Source organism: Gavia stellata, chromosome 5 (genome assembly GCF_030936135.1).
Source record: "Gavia stellata isolate bGavSte3 chromosome 5, bGavSte3.hap2, whole genome shotgun sequence".
NCBI lineage: Eukaryota > Metazoa > Chordata > Aves > Gaviiformes > Gaviidae > Gavia > Gavia stellata.
Window position 1 is genome coordinate 44,894,977 of NC_082598.1, and position 26,833 is coordinate 44,921,809.

The 26,833-nt window shown below is 35.4% G+C and overlaps 1 protein-coding gene across 1 annotated transcript in view; it reads left to right on the plus strand.

Moving 5' to 3' along the window:
* The window catches only part of MARCHF1 (membrane associated ring-CH-type finger 1), a 92,733-nt gene that overhangs the window by 19,267 nt on the left and 46,633 nt on the right, over positions 1-26,833 (plus strand). Inside the window, exon 2 of the mRNA XM_009815186.2 lies at positions 25,378-25,428. Coding sequence (XP_009813488.1) covers positions 25,378-25,428 — 51 coding nt within the window. The remainder of the gene's footprint in view (positions 1-25,377; positions 25,429-26,833) is intronic.

Consider the following 26,833-nt stretch of genomic DNA (forward strand, 5'->3'; position numbering starts at 1 on the left):
ACCATTGCATTTGGTTGATAACAGTAAGCAGAATGCTGAGCATAGAGAGGAGATGATACACTAATGTACAAATCTTCACGTGTCCTGCATTGCAATCTGTGGAATAACAAGCCAGTACATATCAGCAGAGCCAGTTGCAGTTTTGCAGATGTGTAAACAAGATTCTTGTGAAAAAGATGAAAACGTGTTTTTTCCTTGCCTGTTCATTGGTAACCAAGGGAAGACATATGATCAAACCAGAACATGTTCCTTTCAGGTGCTGCCTCTTGCCCTGCAGCCTTCCTGGATTTCCTTCATTTAGGGAAGACCAAAATATGGTTTTCTTCAACTTATTACCTTAACATATGCTGCAAAGTCATTACAATCTCATGTCAGCAGCAGGTAGTCAAAACCATGAAATTAGCTGAACTTGATCTTTTGTCAGAGACTGTAATTTTGGTATTCTGCTAGGTTAAAGGAGTGCCATGATGCATAGGCCACTGGGCATGGTTTGATTTGGAAGGTAAAATTTACTTTGCTGGTTATAAGATTGTCTTACTGTCACAAGGTAAGTGTTTCTCACTTCATTTCTGGTTTAGGTTGGGTTAATCAGAGTTCTAACAGTATGTCAGAGTTCTGTTTTGTTTTTAATTGGGTGCTCATCATTGCACCCAAATCAAATGAGGAAATCCAATGCTATAGCCTGTTACCAAAGCTGAATAACATAAACAGAGAATAGAGTTTAGATATTCACCGGTATCCTAAGATACAGGTTTTATGGTATAGCTTGCAACTTAAATATGTTTTCTAATAACATATTAGTGAAGTGCATGGTGTTACGAAATCAAAGCAGATGTATATTGGTGTTTGCAACATATTAGAAATTTTAATATAAATGAATCCTAGGCAATAAGATTGTGAAAGTGGTACAGACTTTGGAAAAGTTTGTGTTGTCTATAATTTCATGTCAACTGAACTGGCAGTTGTGGAATCATCTGTGTAGTATAGAAATGCTGCAGGGGGAGAAGAAACCTTTTTCCTGGAATAAACCACATCTTTTTATTAATGGATGAAAGTTGACTAGTGAAGACTCTCTTAGACACTTTTTACTGCCTAGTTTCTCCCATAAGTTGAGTTGAAAATAGTGGTCCTTTAAAATTTTATAGTAATACCAAGATGTAAAATTCACTACAAACAGTGGGGAGTCAGTCCAGTTTGTCATATTTATTCAAATGGTGGTATTTAAAAATGAGCAGGCCAGAATTTAGTTTATTTTATAACTTTTAATATTAACTTCTTAGAGTAAGATTTGAATAACACAATTAACTGTCACTTTCAAATGAAGAGGGGAATCAAGGATTCATAATGTTATAAAATTTTTTTGGAAACATCTAGCCAGGTGCAAGTGTCAAGTCATAGCTGGGAATAATGGTTTGCTGTCTTAGGGAATATTTTTAATGAAAATATTTATGTATATAAAAATAGTTTTATTGACAGCTATTCTAAAGAAAACTTGAAAAAATGGATATTATTACAAATAGTAATTTGTAATTAGTTTTAAAATTTAACAGAAAATCACTTTACAAGGCAACAAATATCAGATTCATTTAATTTACACATGCCAACAGTATAATGTAATTAAATCACATTTGAGAACCTGCTAAATATCTCCCTGAATCCTCTCTGGTGACATATCATGTTTAGAGACCAGCAGAAGCAATGCGTAAGGAGGAGTGCAGATACATTTAATTTGCCTGTGAAATGGTGTGCACAAGCAAACTGAAGTGCGCTGAATGAAACTTAAGCAGCTGTGTAGGAATAAAAGAAATGTTAAAAGCCAGTGAGAAATCCCCACCTCAGGTAGCCAGGGCCCGTGTACTATTCTGGTATAAAAAATGCTTTATGCTTGGGTCTCACTGACCTTGCCTCATTTACTACAGCTCTGTTGGTCGTCCTGCTGTGGTGCCTGTGATCCTAGGATCAGTGATATGCCACGGTTGAGGTGCCGTGGTGCTGCACTGCATCTCAAGTGTGTGTGTCTAGCAGGACCTGAAAGTATATTGGTAGAAGTACAATTTGAATGGTGTTGGTTTAGTTTTCAGAACACAAGTGACTGATGTGATGCTTTTAGATTAGGTTTTTATTTGATGCAAATAGCGGCTTCCGTATTGGGAAATATTCCAAAATTTTTGCATACATTCTGTATATTCAAATCTTAAAAATTATTTAGTAGGATGTTTAGGAAGGATGGTCACTCTTGGGCATAATCCTAGCTAAAGTAGCTAAACTCAAAATTTGCGTTGTTTAGTATAAGAAAGGCAAGATGAAAAACTCAAAAATGTATTTAGGAAAGAAAAAGTAACAATGAATGGAAATAGCCTTTAGATGAGCAAAAAGAAATGCCAGATTAGAATAGCCCAAATCCTTTCTGTGACTGATAAGGTCCTTGAATGGTTTTGAAAACATTGAGGCGATATGGAGTCAAGAATTATGCAAATGATATGTTCATTAATTATTTTGAAACTGGCTAACTAAGGAAAGGCATAACTTCTGCTGATACTAAGGGCTTATTCAGTGTACAGGGAATAATAAATTATGAAAAAAAAACCCTATTAATTTCAGGTTTGATTTAGTACTAGATTTACATCTTGGATACAGTATGTAATTTTGTATCATGTTCCTGAAGAATGGTCTTATCAAAATATCTACTGTTAAAAAATGTGGTTGTCTTGCTGAAAACTGAGCTGTCTTGCCCAATTTAATAAAAAAGTGCATCTAAGCATTCAGTTGAAAATTAAGCTTTTGTGTTTGAAACAGTGGAAGCTCGAGCCAGGTTTTTGATATTCATGTTAGTCACTATGACTGCCTTACTTGTACTGCATTTTGCATGTTACATCTTACAAAGACTTGAATAAGCTGTCTTGATAACACGTAGTCTGAGGTCTGAGAAGACATACTTTATAGAGTTGCTTGAGAACAGATGGCAATAAAGTGCTTGCGCCATTTTACGCTTCATAGGAATTTCAAAACTGAAGCTTGGGAATTTATTTCATTGGAAGTATTGCTCAGGCAATTCATTATTGTAGTTATTGGCCAAGTTTGAAACAAAAATTTTCATTTTGTAGGCATTAATACTTTGAAATTTAAAAAAATCGTACTTTCAGTAGAAGGCAGACTGTTTGAAGAAAAATGTTTTTCCCACTAAGCAACAATTTTCGTGAAAATGAGTTAGTCTCTCTAATGAAAACTGCAAACATTCTTTCCAAAATAAAATATACATCTAGAGGGGACTTACTCCATCATTAAGTCCAGTCACCGCTGTTATAATTTTCATGTTACTCTTTAACTTATTGTCAGTTACATTTTTTCCTCCTTTTACTGGGAAGTTGTTTTTCTAGCAATTAAGACTCTTCTATGTCTAGTCTAAATTTACTCTGTGGATATTTTACACCCATTTATTTTGTACAAGCTGTGGCTTATCCTAGATTTTCCCATTCCTAGTTATCTGCTGCTGAAGTGTTTATACATAGCGGATATCCCATCTCAGCCATCATTTTACTAATCTAAACCAGTCAAACTCTTTAAGTCTCTCTCAGAGAGTAGGCTTTCCATTTCTCCAATGATTCTACTGGCCTTTCTGCCCCTGTTCCAGCTTCAATTAATCTTTCTTATGTGTCTGTCCTTGTACATGCTATTCTAGATGTGATCTAATCAGTACCTAGCGCAACAACAACAACATTTTCCTGATACTTTTCAGAAAGCATTCATCTTTCTTTCAGTGTTATTTAAGAAAAGGATTATAAAGAAACCTGTTATTGAAGATTTTGGATTCAAAGTTGCCTTATACAAAATACTAAATGTATTTTGCTAAAACAAATGTATCATTTAATAAGAACAGCGATTACTGTTTTAATCTTGAAAAGAAGGAAGGATGCAGGCAAGTAAACAAGTAAAGTTTTCAGTTAGAAATTAGTTGCTTTGCATAGAAGAGACTAAAGCTGAAAGTTCAGTAAGGAGCTTCCATGTTACATGATATAAAAAGTAAAAATGATGGTGCAAATCCAGTTAGTTTTGTGTTTGTTTTTTTACCAATGAAAATACTGGAAGTTAGAGATGGTAATTTAAAATAGGTTTTACAGCATTCAAAATTAACTCTTTCAGAAAAATAGTCAGTGTGCTGTTACGAACTCCTCAGGGGAATCTTCCTCAAGATTAAAAACTATATTCATTGAAACTATCAGTGTGAGAATAGATGAATGTGAGAGTAAATAACACTGCAGATACTGTAATGAGACCATGCAAATCAGTAGTAAACCCTAGACAAAACATCTAGAATGCTTTATATATTTTGACCACATTTCAAAAATTCTGACTCAAAAAGTTTTAGATTATATCTTGAGGCTTGAGCCTGATCTTTATGGCCTGAAAAAAAAAGAAATATTGACAAAGTTGGAAATGGCAGTTCAGCTCAAGGAGAGATAAAGGTATGGTACTTCAGAAGTAGGGGAAGACCATACAAATAATGAATGGCATAGCAAACTGTTTTAGGACTATTATAACTTTCTCATAATGCAGTATTTTCTGCTATGATCTGAGTAACAATGTAAAGATGTCAGTCAGCTGGGAAGGATGGGAAAATTTAGAGTTCCAGAAGGGGCAAGTTGACTAATGGGGCATAATTCAGTTCCCAGAAGAACAAGTGTGATGCACAGTACGGAGTACATAGTTTCATTTTGTGGGTGGGCTGAGTTATCATTTTGCTAGTACCAAAATGTGAAGGTCTTTCCTTGCCTCATGTGGAGTAAATTTTCTTCCCTTTCTTTCCTCCAAACAAAACCAAACTTGGGGGCAAGAGATTGATAAGAGATAATTAATATTTTTTCTATATTTTTGATAGTTCCCTCTGTTTCCCCAAAGCCACTGAGCCTGTGTATCCTTCTTTAAATGTTTTCTTTGATGTCTTTTTTTCATTTTAGGGGCTTGCGGGGCTATGAATTAGGACTGTTACATCTGTACAACTAATACAGATCAGCTATTTTTTTTTATTTTATCTTCTCATTTCTTGCTTGTTCATTTAGTACCTTCAAGTTTCCTGTACAATACTCATTGTAGTGTCTAACGACCTTTTATAGCACTAATCTACTCAGGGTTTTCAGAATAATTATTCTCAGGAGTCACAGAACATGAAGCATGCATGGCATAACTCTGGGTTTTTTTCTCTCTCTCTCTCTCTTTGCTGGCATCATGTAAAATTATATTCCCACATCACTGTTTAGCATCTGGTTTCATTTCTCAAAATGTATCTGGCAATATTCTATTCTTTACTAGGTTTCTGCTTATCTGTGTGATAATCTTTCATCAAAGGTCTTTATAAGAAGTTGAAGTATTTAAATAAAATTTGCTGAAACTTTTGATAGACAAATTAAGTGCATTAAGAAAGGAGGGAGTTACTAGTATGCTATACACTAGTTTTCTGTATGCATATATGACCTGTAAATTAGAATGAGAAAGAGAACTGCTTATTCTTGATTATCCTGCCCATTAGCAAGAAACTTATTGAATGGATATAGTCTCTGATGATGACTCTCCTTTATCTCATGTAGAAGTGGTCTATTGTATCAGAAGTGTCTAAAGTCTAGGTAGTTCAGAACTGCATTGGAGTGGAAAGTAAAGTTTTTCAAAGCATGTTATGGTGAAAAAACCCTGCCGACCTTCGACAACAACAAAAATAATTCTGTTCAGAATAGGGTGAAACTAGGACTCTCTCTTTTTTTTTTTTCTGTTTTTCTTTCTTCCCCAGCAACAGAGTGATATTACCCCAGGAGTTCTAGTAGTTTTGTGGTTTGAATCAGACACTACAGGGAGTAGCATCCAAGTCTCACAGTTGGATAAGTTAATTCCACAAACTAACCTCTCTTGTTAGGTGAGTAGGAACCCTTTCCAAATGAAATATTCTTCAAACCCGAATGGGTATGAAATGGTTTTGTTTCAAGGAATATCTACTAAACAGAAATTTGAAAAAAAATCTCAACCATCTCTATTAGTAACTGCAGTCAGTGTGTATATGTTTGTGTGATGGTATCTATACGTGTTTATGCTAGTTTCTGTTGACTGACTTCTGCATTGTAATCATAGGAATGTTGGAAAAATTGAGTTATTCTTTATGTGTCTCCCATTAAATAGATATTATAAAGTCTGTTTAAAGATTTAGATATTCCTTGCTGTTCCTTGAGTAGCTTGCAGAATAAGGCCGGCTGCTATAAAAATCTTTAGCTACATGTGCACACTGTGAATTTAGGATAACATCTGGGGATTTATATTCTGGTTTTGGTACCTTAGAGCAAAAAAGGCTATTGTCTGCCACTTTACATACCTGATAATCTTAAGTTTGCAATGTAAAGAGCAAGAACATGCTGTGTAAAATGGTACCTTAAGCAGAATGTGCGGAGATACTAGCTTTGACACTTTTGATAAAAATATTAAATGTTACAAGGATGCTCAGATGCTATCATATTTTCCTTGCTATTGATCTAATACAGGTATGCTGGCATGATGCTGTTCATTTTTTTTAATTAAAAATATTTTTTAAATTAAAAAATGTTACTCTAAACAAAGATTAAAACATTGTACATTTGCATTCTTGAAAACCTGCATGACCCTGTGTTTTTATTTTCTAAGAATTGGATATAGAGCATTCTATAGACTTCTCCTACCAGTTTAAGGAAGCAGTAGGTTAAACAGGGATGTGTGGATAGTCAGGTATCCATCTCAGTCAGAATGCTTAGAATAAGTTTGTTTACGAGAGCCATTGACTTATTTAAAGTTTATTAAATTTCTTATGGTTTACTGTGCATTCTCTTCTACTAATCAGTAATTGAAATAGATCTTGTTATCAAGTGTAAGTAGTGGGATCATACTGTCAGAGGTGAAGCATCTTGTATAAGAATATGCTTGATGGTTTAAAAAGAAGAAAATAAACTACTGAAAGGCATGTTTGGAATAAATGGAAGGCTAATCTAAATGACAGAAGATGAACTAGTCTGTAACTAAAGCTGATTTCTAGCTCTTTTTTTTTCCATTAAGGACAAATTGGCCAACTAACTTCATACTAAAAATATAATCAAATATAATCCAAGTTACATTATGTGGTATTTGTAGCCCCTTTATACAGGATGTGGGGGTTTTGCGCAGCTGTTGTAAATCACTGAATTTAGTTTTCTTATAAATGATAATAATTTTTCAAAATGTTACTCAGCAGAGGTAAGGATTTACTGTTTAATTTACTCTGAACTTACTGTGTGAGGAAAAAGTATGGACAAAGCTGTAGGCAAAGGACTAAATCTCAAGTTCTTCTAAATTGTTTTTATACGCAAACTGTTTTTACTCACCAGGAATTTTCCCAAATACAGATGAATTAACAGCCTAAGTTTCAAATCACATATGATTTCATCTTACCTCTGGACAGTCTGAATTCATGAAAGATTTGTTATACTGCAGGTTTTCACATTTACATAAAAACTTATCTCCTCACAGTTTTTAGAGCTGTTGACTTTCCAGGAATTATTATTTAAGCTAGTGGGAGCTAAATAATTTGCTTTATGTTTGTGAAGATCTCTTCCAGGACTGAATTAGTGAAATGTTGTCATACGTAATATTATACAACAGTTGTGTTGAATTGTGTGAGATGTTATCATTTATCCCCATCTTGGTAATTGAAATGACAAATTTCAGTCTGATAATTATCCAGTTTATGTCTATTAATGTAAGAAGGTCCAAATGAAGACAAACTAAAAGCTCACGTAGCGTGGTATGCTGTCTCAGACAACAGCTAATTGTGAATGCTATGGGAAGGGTAAGGTAAGAGCGTGAGCTGTTAGCGTGACTCCCCAGAATATTCTCCCAGCATCCAGTAAATTGTAGTTCAGGGAATTCCTGGCCAAGAAGTAATTTTTTATGTATTCCCCTTGAATGAACTTTTCTTCTGCAAGTATGTTCAGCCACTTTTTGATCCCCTGTAAGCTTTTAAAAATTTCTAATGTGCTTATTAAACATTAACCACGTAGGGTATTTACTTTGTTCTACGCCTGTTGCCAGCTAGTTTGATTTGATGTTCTTTTGTTCTTATACTGGTAGACTGGAAACTGATTTCCTATTTCCATGCCTCTTATGATTTTGTGGCCCTGTGTCATATTTCAACACAGTTGTCCCTCTTCTAGTTTGAATGGTTATAGTTTATTTAGTTGTTTCTTGTGCAGAGGCCATTCCATCCATTGACCATACAAATTTTCCAGCAGGCTTTTTACTCTTCATTGTTTGGGGGAAGGAAGGGGATAACTGTGAATGTTTATGCCTTTGGCAAATTGTTGCTCATTGTCTTTTTTTTTTTTACCCCCCCATATCTTTTAACATATAATCACCCAGAGAGTGCATTTCTTCATATTTCCATCACATGGACACAACTTCAGCTTTTTGAAGGATTCCTTTACAGCTGTACCTTCAGTTTTTTCAATCCTCAACGGTACTGAATGCTATGTGAAAATTTACCCAAAAGTCTCAAATTTCAAGGTCTAGGAAAATATATAAATGTTAAGGCAAGAAAAAACATCTAACTCCTTCATGAGCCAAGATGCAGAATTTCACCTTGAGGAATTTGAGCTCCAAAGGGGTATAGATGAATCTCAGTCATTTTCATAGGGATTAATGTTACTATTAATTTCTCTGCAGTTTTGAATAGATATATGTGCAGTCTAGATTGATAGTAGTTTTTTGTTATACGTGAATTTGCCTTGTCAGTGCTAAACAGAATGTGAAGTGCTGCAGAGACACAGTCAGACCTGAGTAGGTCACCCATTGCTCAACAATTATTCTATCAGCTAAATACAGAGAAAGGCCTCAAAAAAGAATTTTCGCTTGCCTTGGTTAACTTAATTGATAAACTGTCTCACAGGAAGCTTAGAGCCATAATAGAGGAAAAGAAGGCAGGTGGTCAATGGTTAATAAGAAAATAATTTTTCATGGTGGCCAAGATGAATTTGCAAAGGTGTAGGAAAGGCAAAGAACCTTTGGGAGGAAAGTGTTGTTTTTTTTTTTCTTTTGGCTACCCTAAGTATACAATATACTGTATAGTGGATTCTATGCAGTGGTTGTTACAGCAGAGCTGGCAGTTTACAATACATTGCAAATGCATACTTAATATGCATCTGCATAGTTAATAAACTAGCAATTCACCATCTAATGTTCATTTGACAGGTACGATTCTTGTCATAATTAATTCATTGAAATAAATAACTCTGAAAAACGCTGCCTTTTCATGGTGGTTCTGGTTTGTGTCATTTTCATAATGAAAAATATCATGAGCCATTTATTATATTTCTCATTATTTCCTTTTTATGCTTTTTAAAGTGCCTGAGAGTAAAAGAGGAAAGGAAATTGCCCTTAATTTACCACGTTTTTTCAGTTGCTAAATATACAAGCTTGTTGCCATGGAGATCAGTGCACAACTCAGATGCCTGACTCACTGCTGGTAAAGGGAGCACCTTATTTCATTATCAGGTGAATGTTTGACTATATTAAATAGCTAAATAAACTGCAGAGATTAGAACATATTTCTTTTAGGATGCAAGGGAATATCCCAAAACCTACTCTCAGATTCCGGTAAGGACTTGTAAAAGACATGCAGTTTTCATTCTCTGCCCCTGTTTCATGTCATGTTTTCTTAGTACCACAAAAGAACACCTACCAATTATAGCCCTCAGAGAAGTGCACTGTAAAACTGAACTGAAAGCTAATATAAATATGAACTCAAAGCTGCATGCGCCGTGGCACTTAAAGAGCATGAATTTAGCTTGGAGTGCAATGCAGAAGTGGTTTGAAGTGGTGTAAAATATCATTTCTTTTTAAGTTTAAAGTGGAAGAATAGATTCTTGCTACTGACTGAGCATCTCGGAGGCCGGATGGGGATTTCTTCCTTGCATCTTTCAGATCCCGTAGTTGATTCAGGGCTCCTGGTGCTGATTTTTGCAGTGAGAGAACCGAGGGACTGACAGCAAGGCTCTTTTAAGGTTTTTTAACTGGAAGCGTCCCCTAATGTTTCTGCAATTATGAGCTAATCTCACTTTCTCTCTCCTTACATTGTGGAGATTCTTGCTGAGCAGCTGTGCTACTTCTTCCTTCCAGTTAATTGCAGAGGCCAATTACCTGCACCACCAGAAAATACCGCAGTGAGAGAGTAGCTCCAGGGATATAACATTGTTGTACAAGGGAGAGCTGGGACATTTACATGACTTCTCACCCACACGCATCTCCTTATATAAAGAGCTATTACACTTTGCCTTATAGATACTTTACACAGCAGAGGCTTAACGCATTTTATCTGTGTAACACTTAATCTTCTGTATTTATGTGGGCCTTCTGAGCATATTTTAATCCAGTTTCCCTGGGAAGCATCATGTAGGGAAGGAAGTGATCTCACTTCGTGTTAACTATGAGTAGTGCAGGCTGAGGGAATTTGGGTGGCTGAGATGTTCATGTTCACAGGGACTGTAGTTCTGACTATCTTTTGCATACACGAGGAAGGGGAGGGGACTTTCACTATCCTTTCCAACTAGACTGTGCACTGATTTTAAAAGAGAAATCGTATCAGAGCTGTTGTTATTGGGGATTATATTTTGATATTTTATTGCCAGTAAAATTTCTCCATCTAATCACAGTATGAGGTTATATTCCTCATCCTGCTAATTGGCACCATATTGAGAAGTTCTGTCAATTTGTCCTTATCTTCCCTCCTCAGTTTGTCCTTATCTTCCCTCCTCAGTTTGTCTCTAATGTGGATGAATAAGCTAAGTTATGTGCGGTAGTGCTTGGCTGTATCACAGTTCAGTGGTTTTAGCACATCTATTTTCTTTGAATGCAAAAGGTTAATTTCATTTCAGTGTAGATTGAATCTGGATACTGACCTTTACAACTGGAAAAATAGATAGAATCATAGTTTAATTAACCTCCCAACAAGGATACATATTTGAAACATACTCAAGAAACCGTATGGTTTAAGTTCTACTGGGAGCCATGTATTGATATCTAGAAACATTAGAATTGTCCAGAATTAGGTGAAAGGAAAAGTTTATTACTGAAGTGATGAAGCATACAGCTGAGCTTAGAAAGAACTAAGGTAAACCAAAACTGGAATATTGAAATTACGTCTTCATACTTTGTCTTTATCATGAAACAGGAAGAGCAAAGAAGATACTGAATTTGTCAGCTTCTCTATTGACATTTTCCCTAACCTGTCCTGTTTTGTGGCTCTCTATGGTAGTGTTCTATGGCCCTTCCAAGTTGAAGCACAGATTCTGTGGAATTAGACTGTGTGCGTGTAGGTTTTAAAAGCAGCTAAAGTCTGGAAGCAAGTAAAGAAAAAAATAGGTTTAATCACTTTACATTGGTCTTTGCTTGATTGCTCAGCATTTGTAATCAGTTAAATGCTTAATTAAAAAAATAAGGACTGAAAATGGAATCCTTAATCCTTTCTCTGAGGCTCTTCTCTGTAATAATTTTGTCTCTAGTATCTCAGATTGTGAAGCCCTAATTTGCTTGTTTATAGCAATAATTGGCAAGAATACTGTTTCTGTATGAGGGGAAAAAATTCAGTTGGAGCAAAAGATGTTTTTTAGATCTAAAAGAGAGTCACCTGAATATCATCTGCATTTTTATAGCTGCATAAGCTAATGTTTGCCAGAGTTGGGAGGCTTTGTTCCCAAAAAACTGAAAGATAATGTGTTGCTGAGGATGTTCTATGAGCATCATATTGCAAAGTGTGGACCACTACCTGAGATGAATAAGCCAAACCTTCACTGGACCTGGTTCAAGCTGACACTGCGTAAGTCACCAGTTAAATACCTGCTTCAGATAAAAGTGGCAGAATATTGTTTATTTTCTTACAATAGTAAAACTGTACTTGAAGTCCTTTCCAACATGGACCACTGGAAATCTGGAATTGCACTGAAGACCAAAAATCTAGAGCATTTATCACATTGAAGACCTACTGTAGTGGAGTGAGAGAAGGTGTGGTATTAGAAAATGACAATAGTGATCCATGTGTAATGTTATTTCTCATTACGTGTTGTGACTAAGAAAAGCAGAATTCCTTGGTGAGAAAGCACAGAAAAGAATAAAATGGAATCACACATGCTTCATTGTTGCCTGCAGTAATGGGAAAATATGCAAAGCATAAGGTATTAACTGATATCTAAGACAGTAATTAAAATGTTTCATGAATAAGAGACTAGATAATTTCAGCGGTGTTTTTAACAGCTAGAGCCTTTGAAGACAGACACATATAAATGCATAGAATATTGTGTGCAAATACTCGAGTCAATTACAGTGTCAGGATGTTACTCCCAACACATTAGTCTAAATTCTACGCAGTAATTAACAGATATGAATAAAATAAATATGCTCTATTCTATATTCTGGTAAGTAGTTATTTATAGCCACTCTGGGAAAGTTTAAATTATTGTCTGTCCTAATTATGCCAAGGACTTTTTTTATTAGGCATGAAGGTCTGACTGGGAGGAATTAACAACCGCCTACAATGTCTTTGCATTATAGCTAATCAGGTATCATGGCAGAGCCGCTTCTGATATTTTGCTTTTATTTTTCTGTTCATTAATTTATTAATCACATCTGGTATCAGAAATAGTGTTCTCAACAGTAAAATCCTCCCTTACCTAAGACAGGGTAGCTGTTTCTCTCCCCCATTATCTGTTTTCCCCAAACTTCCTCCTTCTTTCCACCTCAGTGTTCCTCTTTCCATCCAAGAGATTTCTGTTATAACACAAAATCTGCTAAGAAGGAGTAATCAGTAAATGGTGTGCTGTACATGTCCTTCTCTCAATACATCTTTGAGACTGAATATGTAGGTCATGTCTGTCTGAGAATAAAAGATCTGTAGAAGGCTTCTGTCATGAATATGTATGACTTGCTGGGCAAGTCTGCTAAGAAATACGTGTATACTGTGTTCCACACTTCTTTTTACTTGCATTATTTTAAGTGGAAAATAGGATCAAGATTTAGCCTTTTAATTAAACATTAGGGTAGCTTTAAAGAAAAAAACAAAAAACCTTTTGTATAATTGTTTCCCTTGATCCCCTGACTGAATAAATAAGTATATATAGATATGAATATATAGGAATAGGTACACATGTGAGTTCTAAGAATAAGCCCAATTTAATTGTAATTTCGACACTATCCTTCCTCTAATGAATATACGGAATATTTCAGAGGGCAAAGAAAAAAACGATAATTGTGGCCTGCATCCTGAACTTTGCTGTCCTAAAATATTCCAGATGTAACTGAAACAAGGATCTAATTTTTGTTGTGGAAGCTCTTCAAAGGATTGGATTGAAGTACACATTTCTGGGTTTGTGCAGTAATAAACTACTATTCATTTCTGCTGTTAACTTCTTTATGAGCAGACTCAATAACTTTAGAGATGCAAATTAAACAAAGCTTGCCTGTAAACAAAAAAAGATCATTTCTGTAATAAAGATCTGTGATAGCATATATGGAAAATTCACAGTAGGGAAGTTTGTATTACCTCAATGGTGAATCCCATCAGTTATGAAGGACGATGATCACTGGATCAAAGCACATAGAAATAAGATTTGAATGAACTTCAGTATTAGTTCTGAAGGGGAGGTAAGTGGCTGTGGATACATATTTTAACTCGAAGCTGTCTTTCCTCCAAATTTTCTACACGTTTTAGTGTGAATAAATATATCACTCCATGAACTTTCATATAGAACTTGGTTGAGAAGAATTTTTATATGAATTTTGTCATTAAAGCACTAAAGTTTGTTTTGCTTTGATTTTTAAAAAGGGAGGAGCTGCAATGTTCAAATTTCTGTTGAAAATCACAAACTACGTAATGACTAAACTAATGGGTAGATAAATTAAACGATAAGCCCAAAACTGTTCAACTATTTATTAACCTCAGTTAATCTAGCATTAAGATGAATTTTGGGATTTCCAGAAGAGGTAGGTAAGATGCTGATTAATGTATCTGTGGAATCTATGTGCATCTTGGATTCAACTGGCATTAGATTCCTTCATGTCCTTACCTTTGTTATTTTCAGCTCGTGATTTTAGGGTTTCAGACATGCTAAGCCCACAGTGCTAAGAGTTACGGGCCTTTGAATCTGGGCCTGCTGGTACAGAATTAAATATTCAGCTGGTAACATTTCTGAGTTTTTCAGCTGCATCCAGCAGTAGCAATCACCAGGGTTCAACATAAATTCTCTTACTGCCACTCTTAATCTAATGTCAGTATTTTGTGTGAGCTCTACTATTCTGCTTACAAGCACGTTTCTGTTATGTACATGAAGATCCTTGAGACATAGGTTTGCTGCATATCAGAAGCCAGGCGTATACTCAAACAGTATTGTTCTTTGTCCAGTTTTGTTTCCATTATTTTTTCTTAGCATTACTACTTAGCACTTAGGACTTATGGTCAAGAACTTAATTATTTATAGTTTTGCTTCTGTCCTTGTCGCAGTTGGAGATCAGCGGGTTTAGGCTGAATAATTAATTAAACCAGCCAATGAAAGGTGGCAACTGAACTTTAAAGGATTTGAATTCTTGGATATCCTTTAGGGGATTGGGAAAAATGCTATTTCCTTTCATTTTCCCTTTTACTCGAAGGAGTTCGAGTTCATGGTTTGAAGGGACACAGAAGATATAAAACTTGTAGTCAGATAAAAGGTATGAAAATGGTGATATTTGAATGTACAGCACATAATCAAGTAATGTTTTATTATTCTGTTGTAATTGAGGCACTTTGACTTTGTGTATTTAATTAATCTTTTGTCCTTTGATAAATATTTGGCTCTTAGACAAGTAGTCGGCCACCCAGAGTCTTTCATCTCTGGTACTAATTGACTGGAATCCAGCAGGCCACAATAACTGGCAGACAACAAAGTGGCCTCTGAATTCTGGCTCTGAAACAAGTTAGTTTGTCTTTTCAATTAAAAAATTTGCATATGGTCATACTCAACAAAGAAAACTGAATGCATATAATACTATGAGTTAAAAATCAGATGACACAGTCCACAGACAATTATCTGTGTCTACTTTCTTGTCAAAAAATTCCTATCCGTTAATTCTCACAACTATTTGATGAAATTTGTATACTGACCACCAAAAGTGTTTGTACAAGAGAGGACCATTGCAGAGACCAGATGTTTGGGGAAACACCCTGAAGGATGAGGAAAGGATGTCACTCATAAGAGAAAAATAGAAAGCATTCAGACTGATAATTGAATTAACATTGCTTGGAGATGGTGATGAGAAGACCAAGTCATCTCTTCAGACGCACTGAGAGTCTTATGGAAAAGCAAAGTTTCATGATGTACTGGGAGCTTTGGAAAATAGTACAGTGGCTAGTGTACTAAAGTCAGAATCAATACATGATAGAATGAAAAACCAGATCTTTATTGATCAAGGATGGAAATGCTAAAATACATTATGTAAATTATAATAACATGTAAATGGTAGTACCATTTGATTTAAGAATGCTGCCGTGAAATTTATTGTGTTGTGTTTCTGCTCATCATAGGAGACAAAATGATAATTCAGTGTCATAGTAAGGAGGATTCTTTTTTGCTTTCTTGCTCCACGCATCAAACCCATTTAAGGAGGGTAACACAGTGTGAAAATAAATGATAATTAAATAGTTGATTTATTTCATATTTGAAGCAGACATGTATAGTGACATATGTGTCACACCCATGCAGAAATAATAAAACAAAGCTGAACCGACAATCATACATTAATAAAACAGATTGAGAAAGTAAAGCCTGCAGACTGTTTTTCGCATTTGTATTTTACAGAAAAAAAAAAAAGAAATTGGTGCTTGTCTTCATTTTCTATGAAGCTGAGTTATATATATATACACATATATATATTAAATATATAACTCTATAGCTGAGTAATGCCAAGAAAAAAAGGTATAAAAATAACATTTGCAATTTTCCAAGGTAAGGTATCTTTATCAGCAACACCCAAACACAAAATCTCCCATAGCATGTCTCCAGTAATAAATGAATGTAAATCAAGTGTTAGTGCAATCATGCAGGTTGTTTATAATTGCCAGGTAATTTAGACATTAGCAACCAAGTAGCAGAAGGTGGTTTTGACATGTGGAAATCTATCACAAGTTATATTGCTACCTGTTACAACTGAAGTGATCTGATTAATGTGGTGAGATGGTAGAAATTAAACAGGCTGTAGTTAGATATTGATACAATAATAATAAAAAGCTTTGTAATTGTGCTGAAGAGATATATCTTGACAAATAGCAGTGGAAAACAAAAAACATTAGTAAGATGTTTGTAGGCCAAGATTTGTTTCTAAATGCGACAAGTAAATATTCTTTAGGCATTATGTGTCAGAGAAGTTAGAGCCTTGTATTGAGTGTCAATATGCACACAGTTCTCTGGTAAAAAACTAACAGTAATGAATTAATGCAATTACTCTCCCTCCCTGTAGGTTACTCTTTTGACTCTAAAGAACTAGCTCTTTAAATGCATGTATGCATAGGGAAAATTGTAATTTTTATGTGGTTCCATATTTTGACACAACAGGCAAAACATTTTCCCATGTTTATTTTCCATTCCATCTCTTTTCCTTTGTATTTAACTTCTTCTGTTTTAATTTTTTTTGGTAATCTTTTCTTCAGTTGTAATTAATATTATCCTTCTTTGCATTTTTTTCATTTAATTCCATTTGCAAATAGTATTCCATCCATCTTGATCACACCAAGGTATGTTGTTAGAGTACAGACTAGCAGCTTGTTGATTTTTAAATTATAGTCTTCCTCTGCTTTTTCCTTGTGACTTTTTAATAAGAAGGTAATGGCAAGTTTCATTTGTCCAATATCTATCTTTGCAGCTTTTAATTTTTAACTATGTGGTCAGCTTTGGATAAAGACAGGAATCATTTGTATCTTGTTAGAAAAGTACTACTAGGAACTATAATTTTGGCAGCCTTTTTTCTTTTTCTTTTTCTTTTCCCCGCAAGGTATAAACTGAAGAGCAAAGGCAGCTAATTACAGTAGATTTTTCATGCAGTGATATGCTTTATGCTTGGTGTTCACCAAACAGTTCCTGAGTTGACAAGGACAGATAGTATTTTAGATGTGTATTTTTGCATACTGAGAGTGTTTTAGAATACCTAACCATAGAGAACAACCTTGGATTAAATGCTTGTGATTTTTCTTAAGGTTAAAGTAAGCAAAAGGGTAAACGAAACCTGGTTAGTTTGAAAAAAAGATCCTGACGTTGTTCATCAGCTGATGAATTCAGTGGGTGAAACTAGGAGTGTATGGAAATTTCACATCTACCTAAAAAATGAGAACAGTCATGTGAAATCATGTTTTGTTAGAGTGCGTTAATCTACGGACTGGTTAGGACTGGTCCGTAGCTTCTGATGGGTAGTGTCATTTGGAAATAAGCTGGGTGATGTAACACTGATTTCTTTTTGAAAAGAAGAGCACCACGAACCTCTCTGCCAGTAGGTGCAATTTGCTGCGCTGCCCTGGATCGGAGGAGGCAGAAAGATCCACTGGTGCCAGGCTGTTGCCACACAACAGTGTATAGCTTATTGCCCAAGTCTATCCTGAGCAACATAATACATTTCACCTCCTAGCATAGGTAAGTGGAGAGATTTATCAAAAATGTGACGCGTTGTATCGAACAATGTAAGATACTGGTACTTCTTGTTCACATTTGTTTTGACAAATCCCCTCAATTCTCTTTGGTATTTTAATAATTTGATGCTTTGGACATAGAAACATACCATACTTCAAGTTGGGGTGTTATAGCATCTTGTCTGCTTCAAATATACTTTCTGAAGGATGTTCTGTTGCTGAAGGATATGTAGGCAATTTGTGATATTTTTTTATATGCTGGAACTTAATTAAATAGCGTACGTTGGAAACTTCCCCTGTTCAAGTGCTCAGACCTTGAGTCATATGGGGCTGAGGTGGATTGGTGCACTGCATTTTACTGACTTGGATGAAAAAGTATGTAATCTGCAGCAGAAAAATGTAGAAGACGGTTCTTAGATCAGTTTAAGATTTGTTCAAGTTCTTTTCTTGCGTTGAATGAGGGAAAGGATGTGATCTCCTTCAGCCTCTGAACTGAATCAAATGGCTCTTCTTGGTCTGCAGGTGCAGAAGGAAATGAGAGCCACTTCCAGCCCTCGGTTCCTGGTTATCTTAACTGCAGTAGGAACAAGTTCACTTTGCTCCTAGAAAGCAGGAGGTACTAATGAGCAAGACCCTTTGACTGCTGTGTATGGTTTCTTTCTTGTTAGACTCTTGCTCACCCTTATATGTTGATCTTCTGAAATCCTGGTCTTTTTTATTTTCAGTTTTGTTCCTTTAACCTTATTCTCATTAGTGTTAGGCATTACCAGAAATAATTTTCCGATAAAAGCTTCTGGCTAGCTTCTTATCTCATGATCATTCAAGGGCAGCTATGTGACACACATTGTCTGTTTACTGATTTGTGTTGAACTTATTTCCAGCTTCATGACTGTTTCATTTGTCATTTTGGCAAGGATTTCTAGGAACTTTTCACTTTTGCTAAGTATGGTACAACAAAGTAAAATCTGGCTCTTTATGGGGGAGCTATTAAAGGAATTGCACTTATGTCAGGTGAATGTTTAATATGTGCTGTTTTCTGACTGTATTCTGTGCAAGGCTGTGCTGTGCTTCAAGGTTGATTCAATGCTGGATTTTTTTTTTAAACTGTAACGGTGTATTTATTCCCATTTTTAAAACAGTTTTGACCTTGTACATCTGTGCAATACAGAGAAAGTAACCGAACGTTGTAACATGTAAGCTCTCCATGTAATTGCAGGTAGAAGCATCACTGTGAAACCCTTATGTTTTAACAGCAAGCATGCTATTGACTCATGTTGGCCTGGGATAGAAATTGCTCTGAGCCTCATTAAATTGTAATTACCGTTTTCAACTCAAAAGTATGGTGGATCAGATTCTGCTACTCTTATCATGCTTATTAGCAGGCTATGCGAAAAAAAAGCTGCTACACTGAGTCCACTGAGACTGATGCGGAGTAAGAAAGTATAAGATATGAGAGGAAAGGAACCTAGTCCACTGGAGATACCAGTGCAAGAAGCAGCTGTAAGTAACACAGTGATACGTCTGTGCCATGCAGTTGGTGGCATTGTAGATTTTTGTTCAGAGGAAAAAATGGTGAAGAAGAAAATAACTTCCTGAAATGTTTAACTCCAAACCTTATTGCAGTGAAAGTATCAATGTGTGATTTTTACAGTCTTATGTGCTGCAAATCGGGCCACAAAGATATCTTAGTCACAAAATAAGTAACAGGACATATGACAAGTAAAGCACCTCTATATTATTCTTATGTAAGGTTACCCAAGAGCCCACTAATAGGGAGGTTCCTTGATCATTGCTATATACTCTTCTACCCACATACAAATCTGGAAAATATGCAACTTCTAGGGTAATAAAGCTAACTTCTTTATGTCACACTGGGTTATGTAGTCTGTTTCCACAGATGACAGTCAGAATGGCATGTCTGAAATGCTTCAGCATCCTCAGAAGCTTTGTTTGTGATGATCAGCTGGTTTTGTACAGCTGCAATTTACAGTATAGGCCTTCAGTCTGTTCAGATTTACCTTCTCCACAGGCTTTTTGCCTAGTGACCTTGTAGGTGATTTGACATGAATGTTGAACTTAGTAAAGTTAAAATTTATTAGAGTGGCAAGTTATTTGTTTACAAAGAATGGAGATAAATTTTCTTACATTTTCAAATACAGACTTAACTACCAATGATTTTATATTTGGTGATTTAGTGGTATGATTCATTTATAAGAGGATTTTTATGGCTAACTGTTGAATATGTGAAAGTATGAAAAAATCAGATAAAATATGTAACAGCACAGAAAATAATTCCATGAATAATAAAAGATGACTGTCAATTCATGATGAGCTGCTTTCTCAGTATTATTTTAGGGCTAAAATCTGCTTTGAGTTCCTTCCAGGACTGAAATTCCCCACATCAAAGCTGTTTAGAAATTGTCAGTTTCTCTGAAAGTTGATAGGGTGCTATCACCAGCAACTGATTTCCCCCTGCCCCTCCTTCCTGTAGAGAAAAGACTGTCCAGGTCCGAACTGGCCAAGAGGCAGGTTGTATGCTCTGTCAGTACTACATTGTCATTATCTTCTTGGTATAAATAGTCATAAATAAATATGTATATACTTGTGTTTGTTTTAGTACTTTAGACCCCAACACGAGAAACTGTGAAATAATTCTTGAATAATGTAATAGCCACACTGTGGGAGACAGTGTTATCCTGGCTCTGGCCGTGCCCAGTAGCAGATAACTAGGAAAAGAGTGAATACATTTACATATCTATACATATGAATACGTTCATAGATAGATGGATGTTATATTAATTTAGATGTTTTATTTATATATATGTGATATAGTAGATACGAATAATGCAAACAATACATATGTATTTTATTGACATTTTATTTATTTTTATTAATTATTATTATTATTTATATTTTATTGTTATTTTAATTAAGGGTTGCATCTGCATCACAGTCTTTCATATTCCTAACGGGCTTTTCTTCTGTGAGTTGTCATTTTGAACCCAGATGTTCTTTGGTATTGAAAACATTCTGGGTTCCACAGTAAAATTATGCATAATACCCAGTAATTACACAGTGTGTTTATGTCTTAGTTAATTATGGGCATTGGAGTTTTTGTTAATCGGTTAAAGCAAATGATGCCTGTTTTGAGTTTTTTGTCTTTCTGTTTTCATGTTAAGGTGTTGAAGTATATCTTAAGTATACCGGTAAGTGTATCGAGTCCACACATCAATTTTAATAATGTTAATTCCTGCTCTTCAGATTTCCAGTGGTTGACATTGCTAGTTGAGGTCATCTACATATCTGATAGCTCAGGCCGTAAAGTAAAAGCAGTTTCTGCTCCCATTCAAAATTCCAGAAGTGAAAAGCCTCTTGAAAGGAGGCTCCTGTGCGGATGCAGTGAGGGGGGACTAGGTGGAAAGGGACTTCAGGCAGGCAAACCCGCTTTCATTTGACTTGTGTTGTGCTAACACTTAGGAGACATTTATTTTTGTGATATGTTGTGATATGGCTTCTAGAAGAAAACCTGTCATTACAATCACGTATAGAACTCTAAACCTGAGGACTGTGTGCAGATTTGTGAAGCAGCATGTTGCACCACTGGGATTCAAAGGTTAGAGCCCACAGAAAAGAAAACAAAGGCGAAATATTTTGTGCAAAGGGTTTTTTTGGAGGGTGGGTGGAGTGTATGTGTGTGACAGAAGTTGTTGCTTACAATTCTCCCGTGAGTTGAGATACCGTGATTAGTTCTTCATGCTCTCTTCAGAGAGATGAAATGCAATCCGTTGGCTGCCTGGGTCAGCCCAAGTGATGCTCAGAGCCAGAGCAGAGCAAGGGGCAGCTAAAGGGAAGAAACCAGACAAACGGATTAGGTAGTAAGTTTAAAATGCGCTTTGCTACCCAGCAAGACTTTAAATCATTAACTGTGTGTATGACAATTTAGTGCAAGTCAGAAAGCAACCAGCTAATCTACCACTTTCCTCCTTAGAATGAGAGCCTGAACTGTTCACAACAGTATTTTACGATTTTGTTACTACTACCCTGTTTATTCTCTTGCTTTAATAAAAATGCTGTTTGTTAACAATATAAGTCACATTTGCAAGTTGGGAGAAACTGTATCTTAAGGCATCAGAAAGTTTAACAGGCTTAAATTTTGGCTGGTTCATGAACATGTCATAATCTGAATTTTCATGGCATTATTTCTCTTTTGTCTTCCTCCCAGAATTTATATTGAAGGTTGAATTGCATTTTCAATGATATCCTTGTAAATGGTCTTGGTAAAACTGAATTCTTACGAAATTTACAAACGCAGACTGATTTTTCTTGATATTCCAGTGGAATAGTTACAGGAACTTTTTTCTGTGTTATTACAGTTTTGAAGAGTGATGAGTTGCAGGATGTAATACAAGACAGAAGAGATGAGATATTTGTGGTACAGGATGTCTGGAAATAAGGAGAGGCATTCCAGTGTGGGTTTTGTGGACTGCATAATACAACATACAATCTGAAAAGCTCCTACCTGTCATGGCCAGGAGGAGTCTTGGAAGGAGTTGTTCTGCTGTTTTGTTGACTGGAGAAAATGACAGTTTGAGAATTTTAGTAAGAGAGATCTCTGAATATTTTGTTTTTACTTTGCTCAAGGGCCAGACCTCTGTATGTGTAAATTTAGAAAACCCAGTCAGGGAGATCAAGAGCCCTAGTTATAGACGTTAAGTAATTCCTGCTGAGAAGTGTTAATTCTAAAAGGCAGATGCTACTTTCTTTGAAATAATCTGATTGGAAGGACATGATAAGACACTTCCCTGATGCACAAAAATCTGTATAGGTGTTTGAACATATATTTCTTTGGATATAAACTTTCAAATGTAAATTAATATTAAATGTGTGGAAAAAAAAAATCTTTTTATTAGTGTCTAGCAAGCTTGTAGGAAAAATGTTCTTCAATAAAGATAGTTCCTCTTCACTTACTTACAGTAAGAAAAGGAATCAATTATTCTTAACAATGTGAGTACTTTGTAAAGATAAACTATTAAAATAGAAGCACACAGACATTCTTTAAGGACACATTTCAAAAGAGATTTTGCCGTATCCTTTCTATTCTGTTCTTTCTTTGTATGAACAGTCATGCAAGTTCAATGTAAACTTGAATGAAGATTTATGTACGGTTATTTAGTGCAACATTTTGTGTTTTATTTATATCCTCTTTGGGATAAATCACCATGAAATACCTGAACTTGGAAATTCTCATTAAATGTATGTATTTATTTTTTTTTCCAAAAGCTGTAGAGCCAACACTCTTTCTTTCAGCTTAGACCATTCAATGTGTGATCCAGTACTTTGTGGAGTTTGGATGCTAGGAGTTTTCAGTTAGAGTGTCAGGAGCTTGTTGTAACTAAAGTGAAGGAGATACGTGCCATACTGAGGAACGGATCATGTAAAAAGCCTAGAGAGCTGTAGTCAGGAAATAGATTTTGAAAATGAATCTTGGCTGACAGATTATTGAAAGAAAGGACGTTAGAGTTCCAGAGTCCACTGCGCTGTCAGAAAATACAAAATATTTCTTTAGTCCAAGTGATGGAGGATAAAGTTTGCATGCTTTTAGCAGGCAGTTTCTCAGCTATGATCCCTGTTCATAATTTTTAACCACAAAAGGGCAATTAATTTCATGGGTCCATAACTTCTATTATTTTAAGGCAAGGCAGAACTTCTCTGGACATTGACCCAGAATATCCAAAGTATATTTTCAATGGATATAAATGAAGACATTCAAAACTGTATATATTTAATGTTGTCTAGAAAGTATAAGTAATTATTGATTTATTACCAAAGCTACAGTGGATAATGTATCACAGAAGTAATATTTGAATCATAGAATGCTTTAGGTCAGAAGGAATCGTCTGGTTCACTTCCCTGTTCAAAGTAGGGCCAACCTCAAGGATAAGATGTAATAAATGAGTGCATAACTTGAACAATTTTTTTAATTTTAATCCTTCCTAAAAAAGAAGAAACTCTGACACACAAACCTGAAGGCGGTTAAGTCCTGAGAATTAGCCAGTACGGTAGAATAAAATGGAGGATGATGTATGGTCAGGGAGTTCAGTGATGCTGTTTTTTTGAGGGCAGGGATACATTATGCTACTTCATGCTAGTGAAGACAAAGTAATGAGAGGTAGTGTAGTATATTAGTATTTGGAGTGCAAAAGATTGATGGTGCTGAGTGATGGAGCAAAAACATAAGCTACCTACCATCTGAAGGAAGGGAGATACAGTAGGTTTATGAAAGAGCAAGTACGTTTGAAACTTTCTGTAGAAAGTAATAAATTAATATGTAACTGTTTTTCATTTGGGCGTGCTTATTGGGGTTGAGATTGAAGCAGCTGTTTTGATATAAAAATGGCAAAGTGTTTTTTCCTAAACGTTTGCTGACAAATTGTCTAAGGTTGGGGGTTTTTTTTGTCATTTTTGCCATTACAAAATTACTCGTGCTACATATTATTGGGGAAATACTAATTTCTAGCCTAGACATGTGCATTAATGGAGGAGGAAATTTAGCCTTTTTTAACTGGCAGTTTCTGTATTTTTCTGTAGTCCTTTAATGAAGGATGAGGAGAGATGGGTCATCATCAAGTTGAAAGCCTTTTATGAACATGTATGCATGAAATTATTAATGTATGTGTCTGCTTGCCACAGTGATGCATGCATTGCAAAATAAGCTGCACAGGTGAAAAGTCTACTTTGGGTTTTGTACCCCTGTTCCTCCCTGTCCCCTGCCCTGAGTAAGAAATTCAACAACCTTGCATAAATGGTATCTAGTTCAACCCCTTCTAGGTAAGAATCTTATTATATCTTCTATATTTCACCTTAGGTGTTTGAACCCACATTCTCAGTCCTGAGAAAAACATTTCTGTGACCTCCCTAAGATACGAGCATTTATCAAGGGATGAACACTGTTTGTGAAATATCGTTTACCTTTTCAGTGTAAATGAAGCTGAATCTATTGCTGGGGAAGTGTAAATACTGAACAAATTATTGAACCACTGCTTCACTTCCTCCTTTGAATTGCCAGCAAAAAAAAAACAGTTGTGGTCTAGAAATGTAGCTATTCAACATATAGTTTATTAATGGATTTCAACATATGGTGTGTATGTGGGTGAGAGGGGATGGGAGGGGTAGGTGTTAAATTGAACTGTATCTATGACTGGTTACTATTTGTTGTTCTCAGAACATGTCTGGCCAGGAAGTTATATAGTGCTGGTTTAATCTTCCTGAAAGGATGAATTGAACTTTTTGAGCAGGGATGTGTCCAGTATAACTAGGTGGATTTTATTATTTATCAATCATGTAACATTCCTGTTCATACAGGAGTACCAGTTTTCATGGTATGTACCATCATAATTTCGTGATGATACAATAATCTTTCACTTAAAATGTTGTTTTTAAAAAAAGCAAAATAAATCAACAGTAATTAAGTGTTAACATTAATTTCTTACAGAACTTTTTTCAACTTTTACTGATGTAATTCACATGAATATTGTAATGATTCATTCGGTGAGCAGTGTCCCATTGTACAGTCAGTAGCCAAACTGAAGAGAAATAGAGGAAGAGAAACTCTGTGCACTCACAATCACAAAGAGTGCTACTTCTTATTAGGTAGAATTCGAATGACATAACTTTCTTCATCTTGTAATTTTGTTTTCCAGAATGACAAATCCCCAGGGCGTTCCACAAGTCGATCAAGTAACATTTCAAAGGTACGTGAAATCATTTAAAGAAAACTAAGTTTATCAAATATAACACAGTACTTTACTCCAGTTGACCATATATGCATATTCTGATGTTTTCTTTATAAACATCAGAATTTAAGTTTTTACTGCCTATCATTATGGTTTCCATGTAAAATCTGTCTTAAAGTATAAGTATTCAAGTAGTTATTACTGTAATATGTGTAATAATAGTAAGTAAATAACAGTTGCATTTTTTTCACCTGCTTTCCTCAACTGCTTAACATTACATTAACACTTTGTCTTAAGACAGAATTACTGCTTGCTTTTGCTCCCCCTGCCCTATCCAAATACTAACAGCTGTAATGTGTAAAGCTATGAATGTGTCATCATTTTGGACTGAACTCTGAATTTCTTTTACAGGGATTTACGGCTCACTGCAGCCAGGACTTTATATCTAGATGCTTTTTAGATGTTAGGAAATGGAGAAGGGAGACTGTAGGGAGAAGCAAAATGTAATTTGTACTGGAGTTCTTTTTTTTTTAATACCCCTTTTTCTGTATTTTTGGTTCAGATGTGCCTGAAATCTATGCCAAAAAGCCAGGATATATAGGAGGTAAAAGCTAAAAACTCAATAATTGTTTGAATCCCAGCCTATACATCTGCCATGTATTATATTTTTATCTAAAGATTAAATAATTTGCATCCAGTGCAAGCACGGTATCCTTAGGCCCCTTCCCCACAGTATTAACCTCTGTGGGGTACACACTGTAAAACGTTTTTTTTTCTCAGAGCTGTAAAAAAAACAATTGTGATTTCTCAGCTAAAGAAACTAGGTACATGTTAGGTTCTGCTCTTTTACATTAAGAAGGAAAAAAAATGCAAGGAAAAACGTGTACAATATATCCAGCCTGTTGTAGGATATGGCTGAATCTCTTCCTGACTTGTTGCCTGTTTTTGAAAAGCATATCATTGTATACTTGCAAGCTTGATCACAGTGAATTGTGTGTACTATTTTCACTAAGAGTTTAAAGTGCATGTCTATAGTTATAATTACTGTAAATCTATGTTGATTTGATATTACTTTTTCTGCTTTTTTAAGTCAGTTGCGTGGGTTACACTGTGACAAAACGTATTCACTGACATGAGACACACGGCAGTGACTAACATTTATTTTGAAGTAATTTCTGCAGAAATCGGTATAGGTGCTTATTAGAAAGGGGTGCTTGCATCTTTTGAAGTAGTAGATTAATAAGCAAGGTTTTCAGGCATGTACTTAATGTATTTCTGATGTATAGCATCCTTCATTCTTTGGGATCAATTTTTCTATGTGAAGCTACCTGCCAGTGAAGCTTTTCAAATGCTGAAAGACAGTTGATTGGAAAGCCAGGTTCCAGTTTATTGCCTGTTTCAGAATGCTTTTTTTGTGAAACGT